At 43.3% G+C, this 14,165-nt stretch overlaps 1 protein-coding gene across 18 annotated transcripts in view; it reads right to left on the bottom strand.

The window, feature by feature from the left end:
* FBRSL1 (fibrosin like 1) overlaps positions 1–14,165 on the bottom strand; it is a 501,938-nt gene that overhangs the window by 81,241 nt on the left and 406,532 nt on the right. For 13 of the 18 annotated variants that reach the window (XM_077787180.1, XM_077787189.1, XM_031506234.2 and 10 more), the window contains one exon: positions 13,826–13,879. The exons of the other annotated variants lie outside the window; for them this stretch is intronic. In XM_077787180.1, coding sequence (XP_077643306.1) covers positions 13,826–13,879 — 54 coding nt within the window. The remainder of the gene's footprint in view (positions 1–13,825; positions 13,880–14,165) is intronic. 18 annotated transcript variants of the gene reach the window in all.

The raw sequence follows: 14,165 nt of genomic DNA on the forward strand, positions 1-14,165 counted from the left end.
TGCAGATAAAAAAGCCCTTTAATTTCATGGTCAGTCCACATACCCAAAGAGGTGAGTTTGATTAATCTAATCGTGAAAATAACCCAAGTCTCTCTATTTTAACAGAAATACTCTTTGGGTTTTTTTCTGAGCATAACTCTCTTGCACAGAGCAGGGTTTTCCTTGAATGAGACGAAATAAAATCCAAGCAGAGATACAGAGGGTACAAATCCATGGAGCACAGATGTTAGCCATGGTTAAGATTGAACATCCTCATTTACTGCCAGTACTCAAAGTAACCCTATTATTGAGTCCAGGAAAAAAACAAACAGTAAGGATGCTTTTTTCTTCCAATTTAGCTTTAAACAAGTACTTCTTATCCAAAGAGTCAGGACCCTTTTGGCAAGACCACCACAGAGGAAATCTCAATGCTCAGCTCACTGCAACCCTGCTTTGAAAGGGCCAATGCCCTCTGTCAGCCCCTTGTAAGAGATGCTCTCTGTGCTCTTGTGACCAAGCAACATGTCACCTTCTGACATCCTTTGTGGAGAAGGTAAGAAGTCTAATGTAGCTGAACATTTCACTCGGTTTTTCCCTTCCTAACTAAACCAGTGTGCACCTGCGTGCACATACACACACATAATTATCTGAAAAACTATTACAAAACTAAGTAGGCCAGACTAAAATTCATTTTGGACTAGATTAGTGCTTCAGAAATAAACCACATATTTAACAGAACTTCCAGAGTTTTATATGATTCAGCAAGTCTGTCTTGTGTGGACACTTTCACCCCTGAAAGAGATCCTTCAATGACAAACCATTTATGAGGCTGAATTACACAGTCAAGGATGATGGTGCTCCTGAGGCTGAGACATTTGCAGACCGAATCTGAAGATTGGATTTTGGTCCCAGAAGGTTTTTTTTAGTCACAAAGAATATGAAACTCTGACAGTTTCTGATGTTTGCCAGCAGACTTTTGAGGAGCTGGTGAGTGCAACAATTTCACCAACAATTTCAAGTGATGCCAAACTAAATTCTGGGCTGGAGCATAAGCCATTACAGAGCAGGAATTGAGGGTGAACTGAAGGATCAAATCACTCATTCTTGGTACGAATAACACTTCCTGCAAGACACCAAGCCCCTTCCTTTCCCAATTAAACAAAAAAAATATACAAACCTTTTAAAATTTAAGTAGTGTTTCAAAGGTCAGCTCTGTTCACATCAACCCACAGGGATTACATAAAAAAACCACTCCACCAAGAACAAAATTTTTATGTGAAAACAGCAGGGACAAAACAGTGCTAATGAGGATTGTTCTTTTTACACATATTGGTAGGCTTTTTATCTTCACACACGAAAGTCTTCTCCATTAAGACAAAATTTCCTGGCACGCATGACACACTAATTGTTTTCCCAGCTATAAGGGCTGCCCATCTCACAGCAACTCATGGAAACATAGAATGGTTTGGGATGGAAGGGACTTGAAACCCCATTTAGTTCCAGCTCCTTTGCCATGGACAGGGACATCTTCCACTAGACCACACTGTTCAAAGCCCCATCCAGCCTGGCCTTGAACACACTTAATTCCACCTGTAGGAAAAACGTGTGCTCTCAGCTGGGCAAGGTAAAAAGAGCAAGGAGGAAGCTTCAAGATGCCACAGCAACACAACACTCCTCTGGGATAACCACTGCAGAAGACTGTCCATAAATATGGTGATGTGTGGAGAAGCAATACCTGTGTAGTCACTATCCTGCAGACAGAATTCTGCATTTCATTTACACAGCTCATATCTACAACACATAGTAAGTGGAGCCTCCCAGGCATTTACAAGGCTAGAAAATTAAAACTGCAGTTTGGTCCGAAATACTAAAAAACCCTTGGTAGTTTCATGGAGCCGAGAGCCTCTGAGAGAGGCTGAACCAGCAATTCCTTCCTGAGTTTCCTCTGGAAAAAGATTAGAAGAACATTACTTATAATATACCCATATGCTTTGTTTTGCTTGCTTTTTGTTTTGCCTTTTAAGAAACTTCCCCTCCAGAATATTAAAAGTAACAAATTTTAAAATTTTTTTAACAAACACTAACCTCAGATCATTAGCCAACCTGGCAACAGACCAGAGAAAATTTATAGCCGACGTGCAACATCAGCTTTCATCCAGAAATGCTAATTTCAGTAAAATGAATAGTGTGTGGGCTTTTCATACTGCTTTGCATTTGGCTCCTCACAGCCCTGTTTAAAGCCTGGGAACCGGCCATATAGTTAAACTGCACAGATGTTCAACAATCTGTACTTGTGTTAATTACCCTAATGTGAGCAGAAACTCAACAGATCCCTGCTAATGAAGGAGAAAGTTTTCCAGTGTGACTACCGTATGTTTCATTGTCACTGTATTACCAAGCTTCTCCCCCTCCTTCCCCTGCCCCCCCAGCTCCCATTCTCTGCAGCTCCTTTGCATTCACATCACCCTCCTACCTCAGCATGCATGAATTGGACCAACTAATGACTGTGTATTCGCAACATGGCAGACACCATTAGGCTGATCGGAGGTGCGGCTGCTGAATTTTAACAGGCGGTTTTAAACAAGGTAAGAAAAACAGATTCATCACGCTCCCGATTCTCCCATCCCCACCCATCTGCCATTCTCCTGCCCTTGCCACGGCTCAGGAACACTCACGAAGTGCAAACACACTTCCCCCTCCATAAAACACGGGTGGCGTTAAAAAGCAATGCAAATAGATGTTGCTGGGCAATTACTGCGGTGGGAGCCCAGAGCCGGGGGCATCCGGGAGGCCAGGCTAATAGAGGCTGGGCTAACCGAGGCTGGGCTAACAGAGGCCAGGCTAACCAAGGCTGGGCCAACAGAGGCCGGGCTAACCGAGGCTGGGCTAATGGAGGCCAACGGAGGCCGGGCTAACCGAGGCCAGGCTAATGGAGGCTGGGCTAACCAAGGCCGGGCTAACAGAGGCCAGACTAACCGAGGCTGGGCCAACAGAGGCCGGGCTAACCGAGGCCGGGCTAACAGAAGCCGGGCTAACTGAGGCCGGGCTAAGCAAGGCCAGGCTAACCAAAGCCGGGCTAACCAAAGCCGGGCTAACCGAGGCCGGGCTAACCGAGGTCGGGCTAACCGAGGCCGGGCTAACCGGGGAGCAGCGCGGGCTGCAGGGAGCAGCAGGCTCTGCCTCGGCGGGCACGGGCAGTGAACGGCCGCGGCTGAGCCCTGGCCGGGAGCGAAAGCAGCAAGGAGAAGCCTCAGCTGCACACAGGAGGTGAGCCAGGGCTCTAAAGGGCACGACGGGAAGGGTAAGGCAATGCTCAAGCGATCAGTGCTGCCAGTAGCAATGAGCCAATACTGCTGTGCAACTTAACCCAGCATTAAAACATACTCGACCTCCGAAGAACTGCCTTTCCCACTGAGGTTCTCACTTTCTCTTCCAGCGTCTGTCTGCTCCGCTCCCTGCTGCCAATCATCACCTCCAGCCACCTCTCTCAAAGCAATCTGCTCAGCAAGCAGCAGGCAAAGGGGGCTGGGGAAGGGCAGCTGACTTGCCCTAGTAAGTCCCAGGTGACCTCTGAATGATACCAGCCCTGCCTGAGCCAGAGTTCACATCTCCCAGGTGCCACCACTTCACAGTCAGGCCAGTCTGCACCAGCAAATTGTATTACAATGACCCTCATGGGAGCAAATGTACTCGCCGTGCTTGACTTGACTGGCAGACTCCCACCACAGAGGAAAGGCGGGGAGGCAATCAACTTTGCTCATTTATTAGATCCACCCTGCTAGGTCAGCCTCTTTGTTGTTCACAGAGCCAACAACTGCAAACTCAGAGATGGGGCAGCAGCTGCCATCCAGAGAACTCAGCAGGTTTCACCCACACTGTTCCACTCCTCTGCTCAGGACTGGGCACTTGCTGCCAGCTCTCCACCCGACAAAGCTCAAGCTCCCTCTCAAAAACCTTGTTCTTCATGAATTGAGGAGACTGAGGAGAAACAGCATAAAAAGAGGTAGGGAGGGGATCCAGCATAACCCAGAAAGAGGTGAAAATTATTTAGAGAGCACTTGGCTCTTTTCTCCTACCTCTTCATCATTAGCACTGGAAGCAACACAGCTGTCTAATGGCAACTTCAGACACCCATGGGCCAGCAAAGCGACATTTTTCACACTTAAATAACACTGAGCTGATTTAATTACTGCACTTAATAGTAACAAAAGATGTCTCAATTTAATCTTCAAATGGCCCTCCAAGATCAAAACACAGCTGGCTGGATAACAAGATGGCCTAGGCCAGCAAACAAGTAGGTCCAATTTGTTCAAGAGCTGCATCCACTCCTCAGTATGAAAGGCCAAGGAACACTTGTGTTGAACGAATCAAAGGAAGCAGCGCTCCCATTGCCCCCTCCCTCCCTGCCCAACTTCTGTTGTAGAGAGGAAAAATAAAAAGGCAGCTGATTCATGGGTAAAGAAATGCTACATGATAAAGGAACAAATAATTATGTTTGGGAGAGAAAGAAAAGAAGTAAGAATCAAGATTTAACAGGTTTTGCTTTTATAATCCTTCAAGATGATTAGGAATGAATTAATCAGATTAAAATCACACGGAGACAAAGGAAGGTCTCTAACTCTTTTGGTTTTTCTTTCCATACTGGACAGAAAGAGATGGGTCATTAAGGAAAGCCCTCAAGACACAGCTACCTACAGTGAGGAACAACCAAGCTTCTTTTTTAAGCAAGAAAAGTAGGGGAAAATTGACCATTTACTTCTAATATTCTCTAATGGTCCATACTGGGCTGCGATTGTTACTTTCTGCAAACTATTCTAAGAAGTGTCCCTCTCTTGAGCAGTTTTCAACGCATACTCCAGCTAACACAACAGCCAGGCCTCTGCAGGCACCTTCCAGAAATTTTCAAGCTATTGCATGTTCCATTACAGCTAAACACAGAAAGGTTACAGACAATATTTCTGCTACTGCAACAATTTCTACAATCCTGAGTGGCAGGGAAGTCTAAATAAGCTCTTGTGATACACCTGGGATGTAGATTTCCAACTCCCCTTTCCAGCTAGTGAGAGCAACACGAGTGGCACACAGCTCGCATTTCTGACCTAATTTTATTAGCATTAATTAAAAACAAGTTTGTTATAAACCAGGTTGTTGAGCTTTGTGGGGTTACTCTGGATGAACAACAGTCTGTGGGATATTGTTGCTGAAAGCTTAGAACGTTTTCTCTACTAATTTTTCCTTAACTTTTTCTCTTGATGGAGAACTAGGATGAGGCAACTAAAGTGTGCCAATTTTCTTAGTGCCTTGGATCATATTTCTGAGGAATATGGTTTATTTGCGTTTTGTTTTTCATTAAATACAGAGATTATTTCATAAACAGCAGTTCTTAAACAACAGATGATGTCATTGGACACTGCACCATGAATGTGGAAGACTGGGGACATGGGGAAATTCCCTCCAACTCTGGCAACTAACCACTCCTCTCCCTGGACTGTGACATGACACAGGAAAATAATGTCCGTGCTTACAACAATCAGAGCCAGACAAACCACTGGTTTGCCCAAATACCCTGGCAGGAATGAGACATCTGATCAGAGTCACTGAAGTAGGAGGGGCTGGAAGAGGTCCTGTGGCTCTGTCTCCTCCTCAGCAGGGCTAAATCTATGTTCAATTGGGTTTTAAAGGGCCCAGGTTATCCGAGTCTGCATGCAAATTTCAGACTAATTCCTTCATTGTTTAAGTACCTTTCTTTCCCAGTGACTTTGACCCTGGATAGCCCTGTATTTCCAAAACCCCATTATTTTGCAATAAACTGCTGAATAAATACTCATTGCTTCAATTTACAATATCCCAACTGATCTGTGTTCAAGCTTAGGGACCAAACCTACATACTTCAAACTAGTTGGGTTCAGACATTTGAATGGCAAGTACGAGTAAAATTTCTCATCTCTCTGCCCAATTGGTTTCATTTAAGCACAACTGAACCTCATCTTAAAGCCACTTCCCCAATCAATTTAAGTTCTAGATCAGTAACAAGAGATCTCGAGGAGGCACTCGCTGCTGAAGCTTGAGCAAGTGCATGTTTCCAGTTTGCATGTTTGTTTAAGTAAGTGACAAAGATGGAGGGACCAAAAGCAATTCCCTTAACTAGAATTCACAAGTGCAACCAAGTAGAAAATCTCCCGCCTGCCTGTGAGGAGGGAGTCAGACGTTCTCAAAGGCTGAAAGGCGACTCTGCTCAATGCCGGCAGCGCGCACAAAGCGCCGCGTCTGGAATCCTGACCCCGCTGAAGTCAGCAGCAAAATTCCCATAGATTTCCTCAGGGCCAGGATGTTCAAACCTGTTCAGACAATTCATAAACCACCATTTCAAGGGCACACCTTCGCATGAGATTCCCAAGGGCCTTTTGAGTTTTGACTTAAATGCTTGGATTATTTTTACAATTCCAGTTATGGGTTCTTTGTTCGCAGGGAGTTAAGCAATACAAAGAACACAGCCAGAGAACAATGAAGGCATTACCATGCATGATTTGTCTTAAAAAAAATTCTTTTTCTTTTCATGAAGTTATAGATCCAATTTCAGTCTTTATTATCACTTTGCCATGTGAGAAAGTGGTTCTTAATTTTAATAAAGGAAGGGAGCTTCATATTTCAACAAGAGCTTAAATGCTTCCTGCAATACAGGAGGTGGAAAGCTCTTTTGCTAACAGTTACCGCAGGCCAGATTTATGGAGGGAAAGGGAAATAATCTGCCTACACCGAGTAAATAAACCCTGTCTAGGACATACCTAACAGTGGGCAGTAGCCCAAAGACATCTTGTCCGATGAGATCATTTCTGCCCCCTCCATTTTAAGGGAAATTAAGAGCTCGCTCTGCCAAGCATATATTAACATTTCACTTATCACTAAACTCGAGGTCCAAGCAAGTACATATGCTACTGCAGTCTGTAGTGCACGACTGGACTGATAAAAATCTTTCCACCACGTTAACCCATCTGGAGAAAGAGCCATATATGAAGCTTTCACTAAGATTACTAGATAATTATCTTCCTCAAATCTACTTTGCCCTTAGAAAGGAGTCTGCAGTATATCTAAGGAGGTTCTCATCTAAGACTTAAATGTATTCTATTTCATGTGAAGAATGACAAGTTTACCCAATTCACAAAAGTGTCTCAATTCAGAAAGGCTTGTGTAGTTTACCTTTGAACAAAAGCTACTAGTGGCCCACCATTCCACTGTGTGCTACTGTAACAATTTAAAATCAGAAATGCTACTTGGGTTTGGCCAGCCAAACCTTCAGAGCTATTCCAGTTCGAAATTATTTTCCCCAAGCATGACCAATAGCCCTATTTATTTTACAGCCTTTCCCATCAGACTCTGTTTATGTTAGCAAGGGAGCCATAATACCAAAATCTACCTTTAAATATGGTTCTCACTGGTTAAAATTAAAAATAGTTTTGCAAAATGGTTTTAAAATTTTGTTCCATCTCTGTTCTGGCAAAGGAAACAAAGCCAGTTGAAACCTCAACACCAAGAATCTGGTTTAAACACAGCCTATGCTGGAAGTGAAATAAATATTTGATGAAACATACATTACTTAGATGATCTGTGACCCAACTTGGGCTGTGACCAAAAGACCTGACCTGGGCTGCAGCTGCACGTTCATCCAAAGGAACAGGACTGTGGACAGTGCCAAGACTCCCATTTTCCACTCGAGAACCTCAAGAGGCACAGCCAGGTGAGGTGCCTTGCCCATCAAGGGCGTGCTGGAGAGGAGCACACAGCATGGGTGGGTGACCTGGCCACTGGGACACACTACCTGGGTGCTTTACATACTGCATCAGCACAGAGGGGCAATATGTTATTTGTTGCATGTGTTATTCATTGCTATTAATTCCACACTCTGAATCTCTGTACAAGGGGAAAAAAATAACCCTAAGAAACTGAGAGCCATGTATGGAACACAGTCCTACTGAGAGAGGACTAATAAAAAAGTCAGTAAGACACCTCCTAGCAAATTTCAAGCCAGAGCCAAAGACAGAAATGGAGAAAAAGCAGCAACAACTAGCATTTTTATCTTCCAACTTGCTTGCCTCCAACTCTCAGCAAAGGGATTTAGCTGTGATAAAAAGGGTTGCAAGATACCCAAGTGAGATATGGTGGTTTTACGATTCTTTTCAGGTAGCTGTGTATGAAATCCCTGCCCCTTTTTCTCCTGGGGCCATTCATCTTCCCCAGGTGATGGAAAGCCAATCTCCCAGCAGGTGGGCTGCTCTCACAGACCTTAATGCTTAATTGCCACAAATCAATTCCAACCTTGATGCTCAGGCTGCTGCTACCCCATCCCTGTTTCCAACCCTTTCTCCTCACACTGATTGCAGCCCAGGATCCTCTCATGTTACTAAATCCATCTTTGGACACAGCACCCAGGAAAAGCAAAGCTCCAGCTCCAGACACTGCTGCTGGCTGTGGCCAGTGCCGTGAGCTGACCTTACACAAGAACAGCCTCAAAAAAAAATTCAGCTTTGTGTCCCATGTGCACACACACATGCCTTCTATTTTATTTTTTTGTTCAACTGGAATTAATCAGGAATGATAAACACTGTTTGTTTCCTGAAAGCAGCAGTGGGGGGATGAAATATGCCTCTTAAGCTTATCAGCTTCAGTGCCACTGAAGAGAAAGCTGGCTTCTAAGCCCAGGGATAATGGGCTGTCCTTTCAGGAAGGTATCAGAGGTCTCAGGAGAGGGAGACAGCACAATGGTGTGACCTTCAGCTAATAAAGCCCACCCTAGAGTCCAAAGAAGCTTGGGGAATATTGACAAAAGTTCATATTTACAACGGCCTGGACTCTTTCCAGATACCATTACCAGTCTAGAGAGCTGCAGCCTCTGTACATACACTCACACAGGCTTTTATTCTGCCTCCTCCTTTCTTTCTTTGTTCCCATGCTGGCAAAAAAAAAAAAAAAAAAAGTTAGCCAGAAAATGGCAATTCTTCTGCTAACAAGGCTCCAGCAGCATCCTTCTTAAAGAAGAGTTATTTAAAATTTCAGTTTCAACCTCAGCCCTACCATCTACTTGAAGGAAACTCAAGGCCTCTTGCAAGGATTCTTGGTGCACCATCGTGCTCATCAGGAAGAAAGCATATGTGTTTTTGTGGAAAATCTGCTGATTTATTTATAATTTTTCAAACAAAAAGACAGCCAACATATTGTAAAATGAGAATGTTGTTGGGTTTTTCTTCAAATAGGCACTGGCAATCAATGCAGCCTGTCAGAAATACACCCCAAAGCATTTTCAGGCAAACTGATCCCCCCCAGTCTGCCTTGTGGTTGGCAAAATGACGTTTAGCCCATAACTGGAGTGCACAGGCATGACTAGAATACAAATAACAATAATATTTTAAAAATTGTTCATACAGTGAAAAGAGCCCATTTCAAAACATAAAAACTGTTTTTGAAGCTGGAGTTTCATTTTTCTGCCTCCCAAAACAGTTCCAAAACAAATATATAAAAAAAAAAGTTTGGAGGAAATCTGTTTTCAAGGGTAATTTCACTGAAATCAATATTAAATCTCTAAACATTTAATGGAAATAACATCTTCAATGACAGAACTATTCTGACCGCACTTTCCAGTCCAGCTATATGCCAGTCTGCCATTTTTATTTATCTGCTTCGTAATTCATCTTTGCCATCCTGAAACTAATCCTGTTAGGGATCAAAAGGGATCCAAGAACTGGAACAGGTTAGAACTTACCCCAATAACACCTTCTAAAAGATGCCTCTGTATCGTGGTGGTCTCGTTTACCACGCCAGTATTTGACAGGCAGGAAGAGGGCTGAACAAACATCTATGAAGACCACACACTTCTTCTCACTTTTGCAGCTTTTTTTTTCCAGTGAAGGACATGCTTCCATCAAGTGCTACAGTTTCATCAACTACACAGGCTCACAAGCAGTTTTCCAATTTCCTAGAGTTATGGCCCAAGCAGGCATTTTATCCTTTCTCCTTAATCCCATCCAACCATATTTGCTATCAGGAGAGTTCAGGTGATGGATTGCAGCCTGTCTGAATCCAAAGTAGTCAAATTAGCTATTAATGTTGTGCTTAATGTGCTCACACAAACAAGGTCATTGGTTGCATCGAGACTAATAGAAGATGACACACATTGGGACTGCACAGCCCAGGAGACTGCAAACAGGATGAAAAAGTCTTTGGTTTATTGCCACTGCTTCAAAATCAAGCCTGGTGCTACAGACATCCCCTCCGTGCTCAGCAGCCCAACTGGGATCCTCTCACAGCACAAACCCAGGGGAGGAGCACTCAGTCCTCCATCCCTTCAAACAGAGGTGCTATTAGCTCAACTGCAGCCAATTTTGATCCCTATCGAGATTAACCATCTTTTCTCCTGGCCCCCAAACACTGCTCCAAATTACATTCATCCTCCCTCTTGAGGTGAGCTAACAAAATACATCAGCAGCAAGCAGCACTGAACTCAGGAAGTGGTGTAACATATCCGAAGAAAACCAGAAAGAGTTAATAGTGCCATCAAAAAGATTAAGCCATGTTCATCTTGGAAAATTACCAGCTAATTCATCTGTGGGGAAATACTCCTCAGGAAAAGTAGGAAAAGTGAGAGGTATTGGGTTTCTCCAGCAGGAACCTGGAGCTCTGCTTGGAAAGCTGGAGCCCACTAGGGCAAAATACCCATTACCAGCCCACTTGAGGACACAGGGACATAGAGAAGACTGCTCAAGCAAAATAAAACACCATTTTCTATTAATAAGAGAAGGTGCTACACATGATAACATGAAACACTTGGAATCAGCTTAAATTTCTCTATGCACTCTTTCAGGGATGAGAGGTGACATCTGGCTGCCACCAGGGCCCTCTCTAAGGGCTTTTCATTGCCTAAACCTCTACACCAGCACTGTTTTAATAATTATAACAGTGAGTTCCTATTGAGAAGCTCCAGAAACAACTATGTCTGGCAGTAATTTTATACCTGTTTTCCATGGCAGAACCCCCTGGCTCTCAGGAAACCATGGGCTATTAAGTATATTCCAGAGAAACAGGCAGATCCAGGACACATCTTCTGCTGCAGTGGATGGGCAACTGCTTTGAACTGCTGCCCTCTCTACTTCCAAACCACAAACACTCAGAAAATGCCTTGCTTTTAGGGTACAATTTAATAATGAATATTGGAGTTATAAGGCTGAAAAAGCAAGCTCCATTCTGAGAGGGGGTAATAATCCCACCTGTGGCTGTTCCCAGCAAGCTCTCCTGCACCAATGGGAAGCATAAATGGCCTGCTTATGAAGTTACATTATATGGCACAAGGCTTTGTCTTTCTTGAGTGAAGAGGTGAAAGACAAAAAAAAAAAAATTCAGAGCTTGAAACAGCAAAGAATTAAGCTTTAATATCAGCCAAGCTGGTGACTGGATCTCAGAAGCCTGTTTCCCTCTGAATTCCTCTTTGCTGTTGTGACGTGCTCACACTGAAAATTTTCCCCTGAGCAACTGCCTGACTAAAATACAGCACACCCTTACCATAAAGCCCTTTGTTAAAACATCTTTGCCATAAAGCTGCAAAACCTTGGCTCCCAAGTACATTAAATCGTTATAAACCTGCCTTGGTTTTAACCGCGCAGTATTTCAAAACACAAAGCGCTTCTTCTGAGAGACAGCACTTTAATGAGGAGAGGGGTAAAATATATAAACCAAACCTCATTATAGCATAATTTCCAGGAGACAAGCATGCTGTTATAAAAGGAATCCATGGCAATAGCATTTCACATAGCTTGAAGATTTAATACTTTTAAACAGCCACCGCTACTTTCAGCCTTTGGTGGTGTTTTGTTTTGAAGGTAAGAGAAACAACCAAAATTATGGGTCCACTGTCAGCTATGTGTTTTATATTCTGTAAATTGTTGCAAATGGTGGATTCAACTCTAAGGCATGCTCAAAAATGTAACGGAGTCAGTAAGAGACTCACTACAAGTTACTGTGTATACTTTTTCCTTTAAACCTCTGCATTCTTAAAGGTTGTTGCTTTAAGCACAACGATGCAGCATGGACAGGGTAAATTACCCAAACCAGATCCAATTCATACTGCATCGAAAGTACTTATAATGACACAGCTTGTTCATGTGTTAGCAGTGAAGCCAAAGAAACCTATCACACTACAAGAAAAATCTGTAGTATTAACAGACAAATGAAAGTAATGGATATAACGCCATTTAATACCACCTGTCAGATAAATCAGGGTAACTGGCACATCAAAGGGACTGCAATTAGTTTCCAAAAATGAGAATACTCATTTTTCTTTAAATCTGAAACTTGATTGCTTTCTACAAAATGACAAGTGGATCAGCCTCCCCCAGCCAACGAGAAAAATGTTACTGGAGAAAACTGTTCATCCTAAGAACAAATTATCTATCAAAGGAGCCTGCTGAATTACACTGGTCTACAAGACTTTTAAACTTAATCTAATAAGAATTGCCATTATTGATTACAGTTCTTCCACATTAGTCTTCCAGTTGTAACTTCTGAAATGAAAGCTTAGCAATGATTAGGTATTTACTACAGTCAGTAGAGAGAAATAGTGAAGAAAAAGATGATCATAAAGGCCACCAAAGAAACAACGTATCTTTTTTTTTTTTTGAGAGAAGGAAAATAAAACAAGCAAAAAATCCCAACCCCCACCCCCCAGATAATCCCATCCCAAACCCAACAACAAGCAAGGGGAGATGCACTTCATGGCAGCTTTGACTTAAAGCACATGTAACACTGATTGATGGATACTGAAAGCAGAGACACCTGTGGAAAATTAAACCCAACCAAGCACCAAAACTGGGACAGTTTTTTTGTGTTTCTTGGTCCTACTTTAGAAAACTACGCAAGAAAGATCAGAATTTAAGGAAATTATAATTTTAGCTACTTCCACAGATCTGGGTCAACAGCCGGGTAAAAGTTGACCTGTAATTGATGCCTATAACCTGGTTAGGATAAGCATTTCCTCTTAACACTTTGCTGCGGCTTATGATGAATGATGTTCTGGACTGAAGGGTGCTTATGCTCCCTGATTACCAGAAGGTTCAACACTTACTACATGGCTACAGCGATGGAGTGGCACTTCTGACTGCAGTTCTCAGAGAGGTAGCTGAAGAGAACACAACACACCAACCCTTTTCTTAAATCCAACATCCATGATTTTGCCATTGAAGTCCTGTTTCCGAGGTATTCTTTACAATTTTCATTTTTACTGCTGTGACTCTTGTTTCCAGGTTTAGAGCAAAAGGATAATAGATTCCTCCTTCACCGTCATCACTCTCTTGTAAATCACAAGAGATGTTTCCAGCTCTTACCAAGTTTAGCATGGCAGAAGACAGCAGGCTGGACAAGTCTGAGGCAGCATGTCAGCACACAAATTATAACAGGATGTCTGATGTTAAGGTAAGCCAGCCTAGCACGTGCCCTCCCTTAGCTCAGCTTTAATATTTTTCTGCCTGGCTGTGCAACTAAACCTCGAGGAAGAAGACAGCTGCAAGCAATTGCACATGCTACTTCTGTTTTACAATCTTCTCACTTCCTCCATTAACAGCTGAGGGTTTGGGGTGCTAGAAACAAGAAGACTTATCACAAATGTGCAATGAGACCCTGAGCTAACAGGTTAGCTGACATGGAACTGTTAACAGTGAATTGGCTTGGAGACAGTGGGGGGAAAAAAAAAAGGGAGGAAAAAAAAGGGAGACAGAGTGAGAGAGACAGAGACAGCAACCAATTCAGCTGCAAGAAATCAAGCTAAATCAGTCCCAAGTGCCCATGTTGGAGAGACTTGATCTCATACCTTGCTTGTTATCAAGGCACTCCTGATACGAGTCAGCTCCAGTTCCGTTGCGGTCTACAGACAAAACAAAAAGTTTCATTCATATCAAACATAAATATTAGAAACGTCTCAAATGGCAGCCCTGCTGGAGCAACACGTTAGGTGCAAACAGCGCTACTGCCTTGGGAGGCCACGCTGGTTGGCTGACAGAACCTGGGAGTGCTTACAGACAAGGTACAACAGACTGACACCAACCCACTGTGAGAAACTTATTTTACTCCTGGGCAGGAGGTGCTCCCAGCCCTGCCCATCTGTCTCCACACTGCTGACGGCAAAGGGGAGGAGATCACAGCTCCAGCTG

Source organism: Lonchura striata, chromosome 18, assembly GCF_046129695.1.
Source record: "Lonchura striata isolate bLonStr1 chromosome 18, bLonStr1.mat, whole genome shotgun sequence".
Lineage (NCBI taxonomy): Eukaryota > Metazoa > Chordata > Aves > Passeriformes > Estrildidae > Lonchura > Lonchura striata.